The sequence below is a fragment of the Somniosus microcephalus genome, chromosome 17, assembly GCF_052327205.1.
Source record: "Somniosus microcephalus isolate GS21.2 chromosome 17, FLI_Smic_1.0, whole genome shotgun sequence".
Classification (NCBI taxonomy): Eukaryota; Metazoa; Chordata; class Chondrichthyes; order Squaliformes; family Somniosidae; genus Somniosus; species Somniosus microcephalus.
Window position 1 is genome coordinate 14,787,639 of NC_141003.1, and position 10,979 is coordinate 14,798,617.

Here is a 10,979-nt window from a genome sequence, read left to right on the forward strand (position 1 = left end):
GCGCAAGCTGGCTCACCGGCTTTTAAATGGAAAAACCGCGCATGTGCGGGAAATTTCAATGAGCCGCGCAACCGGTTCAAGGGCTCCCGCGCTGGAAAAAAAAATGAGAGGGAACATTGCTTACAACTCTCCGAGATCTCTGCACTCCTCCAATCCTGGCCTCTTGCGCAGCCCCGATATTAATCGCTCCACCATTGGCGGCCGTGCCTTCAGCTGCCTGGGCCCCAAGCTCTAAAATTCCCTCCCTAAACCTCTCCGCCTCTCCCTCTTTTAAGACGCTCCTTAAAACCTACCTCTTTGACCAAGCTTTTGGTCACCTGCCCTAATATCTCCATATGTGGCTCGGTGTCAAATTTACTTTGATAATCGCTCCGGTGAAGCGCCTTGGGATGTTTTACTGCATCAAAGGCGCTATATAAATACAAGTTGTTGTTGACCAGTAACATAACCACTACATTATGGACATGTTGTATTTCCCCCAGGAGCTTACCAAGGCCCAGGCTCAACTGGATCAGGCTGTATCAAAACTTCACGAGAAGACTGAGTATTGCACTCAACTGGACGCCAACCTTAAAGACTACAAGGAGAAGCAACTGACCTCGGAACAGAAAGTAGAACAACTGGAAACGCAGATTAAGGTACCAAAAAAAAGTCCTCCGTTCTAAAATTTAAAGATAAAATTTACTCTGAAGAACAAGAATGCTATGATTAAGCACCAGTGTGTTGTGTGTGTAATGCCCAGAGCGCAAGGTCAAGAGGGGAGAAATGGGATTCATATTTATTTTCAGCAGTATTCGTTTTTATATTGATATGTCCAGTTTATGTCACTAATGTATATTACAGTAATGAGCAAGAAGGCCTTTTCTGAGCTGAGCAATATGTGCCGGCCTTGCCAGCGACGGCCATGTCTTGAGAATGATTTTTTTTAAGTCGAAGTGCTTGGCCACAGAATCTGTCGTGCAATTGGTGCATTGGAGGTCTTTTCTGAGCTGAGCTTGGGTTCAGAGGTCACTATAGGTTAACTTGGGATCTAACTGTGTGCGGCAGGTAGCCATTGGATCAGCTTTTCCTTATCACTATTGGAATGGCAGTGAACTCGGACTCTTCAGTTTTTAATCTCCCTCCCAATTCAAACAAAATAACCGGGTTTCTGAAGAGCGGCACGAACCACCACGCGCTTGAAAGGCAGGAAGACCCCACTATCCGCACAACACAGTAAGGAATCATCGAGATCAGGTTTAACAGGGCGGCTCTTAATCAACATTGCCAAGTGTCTGTGGTGAGGGAGATGGGAATGGAATACTGCTTCACAAACTGAACCAGGATTGCTGCAGTCCATTTTTTCAAATAAAATACTCTTTGCCGAACTCATCTTTGTTCTATTTAGCCTGAGCTGTTGACCAGAAACTTAACTGGACCAGCCACATAAATGTCGTGGCTACTAGAGCAGGTCAGAGGCTGGGTATTCTGTGGCGAGTGACTCACCTCCTGACTCCCCAAAGCCTTTCCACCATCTACAAGGCACAAGTCAGGAGTGTGATGGAATACTCTCCACTTGCCTGGTTGAGTGCAGCTCCAACAACACTCAAGAAGCTCGACACCATCCAGGACAAAGCAGCCCACTTGATTGGCACCCCATCCACCACCTTAAACATTCACTCCCTCCACCACCGGCGCACCGTGGCTGCAGTGTGTACCATCTACAAGATGCACTGCAGCAACTCGCCAAGGCTTCTTCGGCAGCACCTCTCAAACCCACAACCTCTTCCACCTAGAAGGACAAGGGCAGCAGGTGCATGGGAACACCACCACCTCCAAGTTCCCCTCCAAGTCACACACCATCCTGACTTGGAAATATATCGCCGATCCTTCATCGTCGCTGGGTCAATATCCTGGAACTCCCTCCCTAACAGCACTGTGGGAGAACCTTCACCATACGGACTGCAGCGGTTCTCAAGGGCAATTGGGGATGGGTAATGATGCCCTCATCCCAAGAATGAATTAAAAAGAAGTTAAACTGCCTGGAGACAGAAACTGTTGTGCAGTTGGTGGCCAGCACCCGCTTTGTCCAGTAGAGCAACTGCAGCAGATGCTTGTGTTGAAGCCCAAGGCAACAAAAGGTCAAAATGTAGTTTACAATTTAAGATATTTTGATCAGTTGTTGAAAGTTTAAACCAAAAATAAAGTTAAAACTACAGTGAACTAGCTCTCTGAATATAAGCAGTTAACCTTTAAGTGGGCAATGAGCGGTTTTACACAGAAACTGGTTGAAATGGTCATCTCTGTGCAGTAATGAGAGTTCTTCTTTTAGAAGCTGGAATCTGACATTGCAAAGGCCGAGAGGAGCGAGAAACAGGCCCAAGACGACCAAAAGCAGCTCCAAAAACAGCACTCCGCTCGAGAGAACCAAATCAAAGAACTGAACCAACAGCTCGAGGCCGAGAAGAAAATGTAAGGCGTGAAATTACTGTCTACTTTTGTGTTGTTGGGTTAGAATCAGAATCATACATCCATTCGGCCCATCGTGCCTGTGCCGGCTCTTTGAAAGAGCTCTCCAATTAATCCCACTCCCCCGCTCTTTCCCCATAGCCCTGCAGATTTTTCCTTTTCAAGTATTTATCCAATTCCCTTTTGAAAATTACTATAGAATCTGCTTCCACCGCCCTTTCAGGCAGCGCATTCCAGAACTCGCTGCATAGCAAAAAAAAATTCTCATCTCACTCCTGACTTTTTAGCCAATTATCTTAAATCTGTGTCCTCTGGTGACCAACCCTCCTTGGCAGTGGAAGCAATTTCTCCCCATCTACTCTCTCAGAATGCCGCATAATTTTGAACACCTTTATCAAATCTTCCCTTAACTGTCTCTGCTCCAAGGAGAACAATCCCAGCTTCTCCAGTCTCTCCACATCCCTGGTACCATTGTGGTCAATCTCCTCTGCACCCTCTCCAAGGCCTTAACCTCCTTCCTAAAGTGTAATGCCCAGAATTGGACGCAATACTCTTGTTGAGGTCTATTTTTGTGTTTTATAAAGGTTTACTATCACTTCCTGGCTGTTGTACTCTACGGCTCTATTCATAAAGCCCACGATCCCATGTGCCTTTTTAACTGTTTTCAACTTGTCCTGCCGCCTTCAAAGATTTGTGTACATACACCCCCGGGTCTCTCTCTTCCTGCACCTCTTTTTAAAATTCTACCATTTAGTTTATATTGTCCCTCTTTTCCTACCATTTCACACTTCTGTGTTAAATTGCATCTGCCATCTGTCTGCCCATTTCACCAGTCTGTCCATGTCCTCCTGAAGTCTGTTACTATCCTCCTTATTGTTTACTACATTTCCAAGTTTTGTGTTATCTGCAAACTTTGAAATGATGCCCTGTATACCCAAGTCCAGGTCATTAATATATATCAAAAAGAGCAGTGATCATAATACTGACCCCTGGGGGAACACCACAGTATACCACCCTCCAGTGTGAAAAATAACCGTTCACCACTCTCTCTCTCTACTTTCTGTCTCTCAGCCAATTTTGTATCCACACTGCCCTTTTAATCTCATGGGCTTTAATTAAATTGCATTCCATGCATTGTGTGTAATTTGTGTTAAATGGGCTGGGCTGAGCTTTCAAAGGTCACGGAGGGAGAGAAGCAAAGTTTGGTGCTATGCGTGATGTGCAAAGAGTTAATAATTTCAGTTTATCGACTGGTGGTGCACGGAATCCGAATTGCACCTATTTTCACAGATGTGAAATGGATTCGCGTTTTGTTACGACAAACTGATTTTGTGACCAACTTTTCCTTCTTTCCAGTGTTTGTGGTGTAAAGCAGGAACTGCAGGAGAAATCCGAGGCCCTGAACGAGAGTAGGAAACAAGCGCTGGAGTCCGCGAGAGAGAAAGCTCAGCTGGGCCAGGGGCTCGAGCGACTGAAGGAGGGCGTGAAGAATCAGGCGGCGAGCGAGAGCAGACTGCAAGGGGAACTTGCGGCGCTCCGACTGGAGAAAGAGGCTTCATCCAAGGAGCTGGCGGAAACCAAGCACCGCCTCACCAAGGCCCTCGCAGAAACTCGAGCAGACCTGGAGAAAGAGCAGCGTTTGATGAAATCTGCTCTTGATGCCAAGGTCAGTGCGTTAGCTGTTAGGTGAGCGTACGTAGATTGGATATTTAAAAAACAATTCAGTCTCGGGATGTGGACGTCGCTGGCAAGACTGGCATTTATTGCCCATCCCTAGTTGCCCTTGAGAAGGTGGCGCAGGGTCGTCTTGTAGTAACCCGACAGTCCACTTCAGAGAGCAGTAAGAGGAGTCAAACATTGATACAAAAGCAAAATACTGTGGATGCTGGAAATCTGAAATAAAAACACAAAATGCTGGGAACACTCAGCAGATCAGGCAGCATCTGTGGAGAGAGAGAAACCGAGTTAACGTTTCAGGTCTGTGACCTTTCGTCAGAACTGGAAAAAGCTGGAGATAGGACAGGTTTTTAAGCAAGTGTAGGGGCAGGGAAAGTGGGGAGGGGAGAAAAGAACAAAAGGGACGGTCTGATAGGATGGAAGGCAGGAGAGATTAAGTGACAAAAGGGATGATGGTGCAAGGCAAAAGGAGATGGTAATGGGACAAGTTAAGAAACAAAAAATGACTAGGTGAAGTGTAAATGGCACTGGCAGGATGATCGACAGCTGCCATGAGAGAGAGAAAAATGGGGCAAAATAAGAGATGGGGGCAGAGGTTATGATCTGAAATTGTTGAACTCGATGTTGAGTGCTGTAAAGTGCCTAATCGAAATAGGACTCGAGCATTTCTATGTTGTTGTGGGACTGGAGTCACAGAGGCCAGACCAGGCAAGGACACCAGGGCTCCTTCCCTGAAGGACAGTCGGGTTTTTAACGACAATCTAGCAGCTTCATGGTCACTTTTAATGATACCAGTCTTTTATTTCCAGATGTTTTTAAAAATTCGAATTCCCCAATCTGCCATGGTGGGATTTGAGCTTGTGTTTTCTGGATTATCAGCCCAGGCCTCTGGATTACTAGTCCCATAACATAACCAGTACACTACCGTACCCACAAGATTTGAACACAAGTGTCTTAACCATGCTATAAAATGGCAGACTTTTAATTTTCTACTTTATTACGTCTATCGTGGGGACCTGCCGTTGAGGCAGAACACAATGCAAGTCTCACATGAGATTCTTGGGCCATTTGCCAGGGAGGAGTATCTGAGGTGGTTTCCTGTTACCTTCCTTGTGGTTTTTATCTTCAAATGAAGTTGTTTAACTGAACTTCCAGTCATTGTAATGTCCAGACTGCTTTTAAACAAAGAAGGGCTTGTATTTATATAGCGCCTTTCACAACCTCCGAACGCCCCAAAGCGCTTTGCAGCCTCTGGAGTACTGTTGAAGTGGAGTCACTGCTGGGATGCAGGAATCGTTAGCAATTTGCGCACAGCAAGCTCCCACAAACAGCAGAGATAACGACGAGATAATTTGTTTATGATGTTGGTTGAAGGGTAAATATCGGCCAGGGCGATTGAATATATTCAAGGCTGAGATCTATTATGTCCGTGTATAATTGAGACACGGACTGCAGGAGTTGATTATAACAAGTCTTTACTGAATGGAGACAACCTGGAAACTGAAACTACAGAAGCCTGCTAGGGCCTTTTATACAGGGGTGGTCACTGCCGGTACTGCAGTCTGAGACCAGTTATTCCCTTAAAGGTACATACACAACAATTCCTCCCCTTTTAGATAAACAGTACATAACATTCATTTAACAACTAAATAATAACTAATTACAATTACGGTTGCTAGATACATTGGTTGAAGTTAAGCAATTATAAGTTCAGTCTTTGAGGAGGCTTCCTGATTATGTCTGGATAACGCCTCTTTGGGATATCAGGTTCTTCTGGCAAGGTTGAGTCGGGATCAATGTCGTTGTTTGGTTCGTCTGCTTCCAATATCCCCGATTCTGCGGTAGATGCAATTGGTACTTCGGTTTCATCGCCAGGTGTATCAGATCGTGGTGTGGAGTTGACGTTTTCCAGTGACTCTAGAATCTGGTCAGCATGGCGTCTTACAATGCTCTCTCCAACGTCCACGGTATACATTAGAGGTCCTTGCCGTGTACAGATCGTTCCTGGCTGCCATTTCTCTGCGGTAGTCCCGGGCCAAAACTGGTTGACCTATCTTAAAACTCCTGGTCGGCCTTTCATTCATATTCTGAAACTGCCTGTTCTCCACATCTCTTCTGACGTTTGGCTTAACCAAATCCAAGCGGCATCGTAGTCTTCGATTGAAGAACATCATGGCTGGAGTTTGGTTGGTAACCGCATGTGTCGCATTCCGGTAGGCAAACAAGAAGTTGTCCACCTTGTGTTATAGGGGTATATCTTCATTACACATTGCCTTGATAGCCTTCTTGAATGTTTGAACAAACCTCTCGGCCAATCCATTAGTGGCTGGATGATATGGGGCGGATGTGTAATGCTTAACACCATTGTTCTTTAAGAACCTCCGGAACTCTTCAGACACAAACTGTGGTCCATTGTCAGAGCAAATCTGTTCAGGCAGCCCATTCCTGGCGAATATGGTTCGGAAGACTGTGATAGTTTTTTCTGTGGTGGTTGAGGACATTTTTATTACCTCTGGCCACTTTGTGCATCCACCGCAATTAAAAACACCGAGTCCATAAAGGGACCAGCAAAATCAATGTGCACCCTTTGCCATGGAGATGAGAGCCACTCCCATGGATGTAGAGGGGCTTGTGGTGGGGCGTTTTGGACCTTCTGGCATCCTGTACAGCTCTTGGTCATCTCTTCGATTTCTCTATCGATTCCTGGCCACCACACAAACGCTCTGGCTAAGTTCTTCATTTTTACCCCTCCCAGATGACCCTCATGAAGCTCATTGAGCACTCTATCCTTCAATTTGGGTGGAATTACCACCCTGGATCCACACATCAAGGTTCCTCTGCACACTGACAGCTGTTCTCTTCTCGGCGAGAATGCTGGCAGCAGTGGTTCGCCATGTGCTGGCCATCCCTTCACCGTTAAATCATAGACCCAGGAGAGTGTCGGGTCATTTCGTGTTTCCTTTTCTATGTTTGCATTAGTCACAGGGAGACATTCGACTATAGTCGAGTGGAATAACTCCACTGGATCCACTGCCAGTTCTTCTTCCACCGTCGGCAACGGTAGGCGCGACAATCCATCAGCATTCCCATGCTGTTTAGTTCCTTTGTACTCGATGTCATATTGGTGTGCCCCTAGGAAAAGGGACCACCTCTGTAGCCGTTGTGCCGTCATTATCGGTACGCCCTTCTGAGGGTTGAAAATGGAGACGAGAGGTTGATGATCAGTTAGTAGAGTAAATTTCTGACCGTGCAGGTAGTGATTGAACTTCTTCACCCCCCACACGAGGCTGAGGGCCTCTCTGTCAATCTGGGCGTAGTTACGCTCGGCTGAAGTTAACGAGCGTGACGCAAAAAGCTATCGGCCTCTCTGAACCATCAAGGAATTTATGTGACCGTACCGCCCCAACGCCGTAGGGAGACGCATCACACGCCAGTCTTATCGGTAGTGATGGGTTGTAGTGAGCCAATACTTCTCTTGAAGTGATTAGGTCCTTACTCTTCTGAAAGGCCCGCTTACATTCCTCGCTCCATTTCCATGCTACTCCCGTTCATAGTAGGGCGTTCAGTGGATGCAGAATTGTGGACAAATTCGGCAAAAACTTATGGTAGTAATTCACCAATCCGAGGAATGACCTCAGTTGCGACACATTTTCAGGCGCTGGAGCCTTAACTACCACTTCAATTTTGTCAGGGGACTTATGCAACCCCTCTTCATCAATCACGTGGCCACAATACGATATCTGTTTCTTAAAAAACTCGCACTTAGGGCGATTGGCTCGTAGCCCATGTTCACGTAGTCTAGTGAGCACCTGCTCTAGGTTGGCAAGGTGTTCACTGTCATCTTCACCTGTCACTAGGATGTTGTCCAAGTAACTGAGTCCCCAGAATCCCTTGCAGGACTTGTTCCATCGCTCTTTGCCATATCGCCGGAGCTGATGCTACTCCGAATACCAGTCGATTATACTGGTAAAGACCTTTGTGAGTGTTTATCGTGAGATACTTCCGAGAGGATTCTTCAACCTCCATCTGCAAATATGCTTGTGCTAAGTCAATTTTTGTAAAACGCTTCCCTCCAGATAGTGAGGCGAAGATATCTTCTATCCTTGGAAGAGGATATTGTACTGTGTGAAGGACTGGGTTCACCGTCACCTTGAAGTCCCCACAGATGCAAACCTTCCTTGGCTCCTCAGACTTATTGTTTAACGTTTTCTTCATGACAGGAACGATGGGTGTCGCCCACTCGCTCCAGTGTACCTTAGATAACACGCCTGCATTCTCCAGATTCTCCAGCTCTGCCTCGACGGCTGGGCGAATTGCATATGGTACCGGTCTTGCTTTGAAAAACTTGGGAATTGCATTCTCCTCTATTTTTATCGAGCCGGTTACGCCTTTAAGAGTGCCCAGTTCTTGTTGAAATACCTCTTTGGCGTCAGCTAAGATTGTTGAAAATCATCCAGGAGTGACGTCGTCATCCTTTTTACCAGCCACCGTCAGTGCCTGAATGGAATGCCAGTCTAAACTTATCTTTCTGATCCATTCACGTCCCAATAACGGTGGTCCACCATCTTGCAGAATGCAGAGATACAATTTCCGTATTTTCTTGCCGTTGTATTCGACAGGCACCCTTATTTTTCCTCTGGGGTATACTTTTTGCCCCGTATACGTCCTCCAGACAATGGATGTCTCTCTCAAGGGTATGTGTGAGAATAGCCGCTCGTAGTCTTGTCGATTCATGGCGGTTAGAGCTGATCCTGTATCCAATTCCATTTTGACTTGGGACCCTGCTATCGTGAGGGTGACCCAAATGGGTCGGTGATCCTCTTTTGCGATTACGTTGTGAAGTTTGAGACAGCTTAGTCTCTTGTTCCCGGATTCACTATCGCTCATCTGGTCTTTGGAACTACTGTCTGTCATCTTTTGTACTTTCCTGTACGGTTCCTTAGTAGCCTTTTTGTTGTCGTTGGTCTTCTTCCCAGACCTGCAAACTCATGCAATGTGTCCCATCTTTCCGCAATGCCTGCATATTTTGTCCTTGGACCAGCAGTCCTTCTGGTCATGGTTTGTTCTGCCGCAGCGATAACATTTTGCAAATCCCCGTGTCATTTCGTGGGTGCCGTATTCCTGTGGCTTTTGTTGTATTTCCACAGCTCCCCTTGCTGCTGCTTCGTACGATACTGCCACGCTGAAAGCCTTATCTAGCGTCAGCTCCTTCTGAGAGTAACCTCTTCTGGGTTCCTTCACTCAGGAGTTCACAGACAAATTTGTCCCGTAAGGTATCTGCCAGTCCTGCTCCGAACTGGCAGTGCTTTGATAGCTTGCGTAGTTCCGTAAGGTAATCAGCATTGCTCTCATTTTTATGCTGATTTCTCCTGTGGAATTTAAATCTTTCTGCTATCAGCAGCGGTGTAGGATTTAGGTGTTCCTGTAGGATAGCAACAATTTCGTTAAAACTCTTCGCCTTCGGTTTGGCTGGAGTAATCAGGTCCCGCAGTAGGCCGTACGTTCTTGCGCCCATTAAATTTAGCAATACCGATGCCTTTTTCTCCGGCTATTTTGTTTGCCTCGCAATATACCTCGACTCTTTCCACAAAGGTGGTCCAGTCTTCTATTGCATTATCGAAGGCAGTGATATCGCCAGTCTTTGGCATCTTGAAAATCTAAGATGGCGCCTCCCGCGCTTTGCCTTCGTCCCCGATGGATCAAAATGGCGCCTCCCGCACTTTTCCTTCTTCCCCGCCGAGTTAAGATGGCGCCTCCCGCGCTTTCCCCTGCTGCCGCTGCTGCCAACGCCGCTCTCCGTGGTATTTTTATTTTTCTATCGCGCTTCAATATTTGCTCCGTTAATTGAAGAACCGTTCCCGTCGTGGAGCGGACCCTCTGGGACACTTCCCTCCCTCTTGGGTCCGAACGCTGCCTGGCTGCGAAGCACCAGCCGCGCCCTGTGTGCTCCACCCTCTCTCTCTTTGCTTCCCGACTCGCTGCCCGGCCCCGTTGCAGAGCCACCCGATCGAGCTCTAGCCCACCGCAGCCCAGGAAGGATCAGTGCACTACCTGCCACCAGCCCGATTAGCTGGGAAACCACAGACTGGAGACCAAGCCTGGCTCTCGACAGTCTCTCCTGCACTTTTCAATTCGATGATTTGGAGGGCGGTTGCCCACGGTCAACGCCCGTTTCTCGAGTTTCTTTGGATTATTTATTTTTCTTTCTTCTGGCTTCGACCTTCAATAACGTCGTCTGAGGTGCTGCCAAGTTGCAGGTAAGTTCGTTTCTTACTTGTCGCCAGTATTATGTCCGTGTATAATTTGGACACGGACTGCAGGAGTTGATTATAACAAGTCTTTACCGAATGGAGACAACCTGGAAACTGAAACTACAGAAGCCTGCTAGGGCCTTTTATACAGGGGTGGTCACTGCTGGTACTGCAGTCTGAGACCAGTTATTCCCTTAATAAAGGTACATACACAACAAGATCGATAGATTTTTGGACTCTAGGGGAATCAAGGGATATGGGGATGGGCGGGAAAGTGGAGTTGAGGTCGAAGATCAGCCATGATATTGAATGGCGGAGCAGGCTCGAGGGGCCGAATGGCCTACTCCTGCACTTATTTCTTATGTTCTAGGACACCGGGGAGAATTTTCAAACAATCAACATTTCTATATATAAATCCAATTTTGTTGACCTGATTTTTTTTTGAAGGACTAAATGACTAGATTATTTGATCATGGATAGATATTATCAAAAATTATTTGTGCCAGTTTGTTTTCTTTTATGATAGCAAGGCATTAGGACTGGTAAGTATGAGAAAATTCCATCCTCTCCGCTCCCTGCCGCTCCTCAGATTGTATAACTGGC

General features: G+C 46.6%; 1 protein-coding gene across 1 annotated transcript; it reads left to right on the forward strand.

Annotated features, from left to right (window-relative positions):
* The first annotated feature begins 443 nt into the window (after positions 1-443).
* Positions 444-4,138, forward strand: LOC147105516 (uncharacterized). Its single transcript, XM_086010914.1, has 3 exons — positions 444-638; positions 2,312-2,451; positions 3,805-4,138. The coding sequence occupies exons 1-3, from the start codon at positions 459-461 to the stop codon at positions 4,136-4,138; spliced, it is 654 nt and encodes a 217-aa protein (XP_085867040.1). The 5' UTR covers positions 444-458.
* Positions 4,139-10,979: the final 6,841 nt, after the last annotated feature.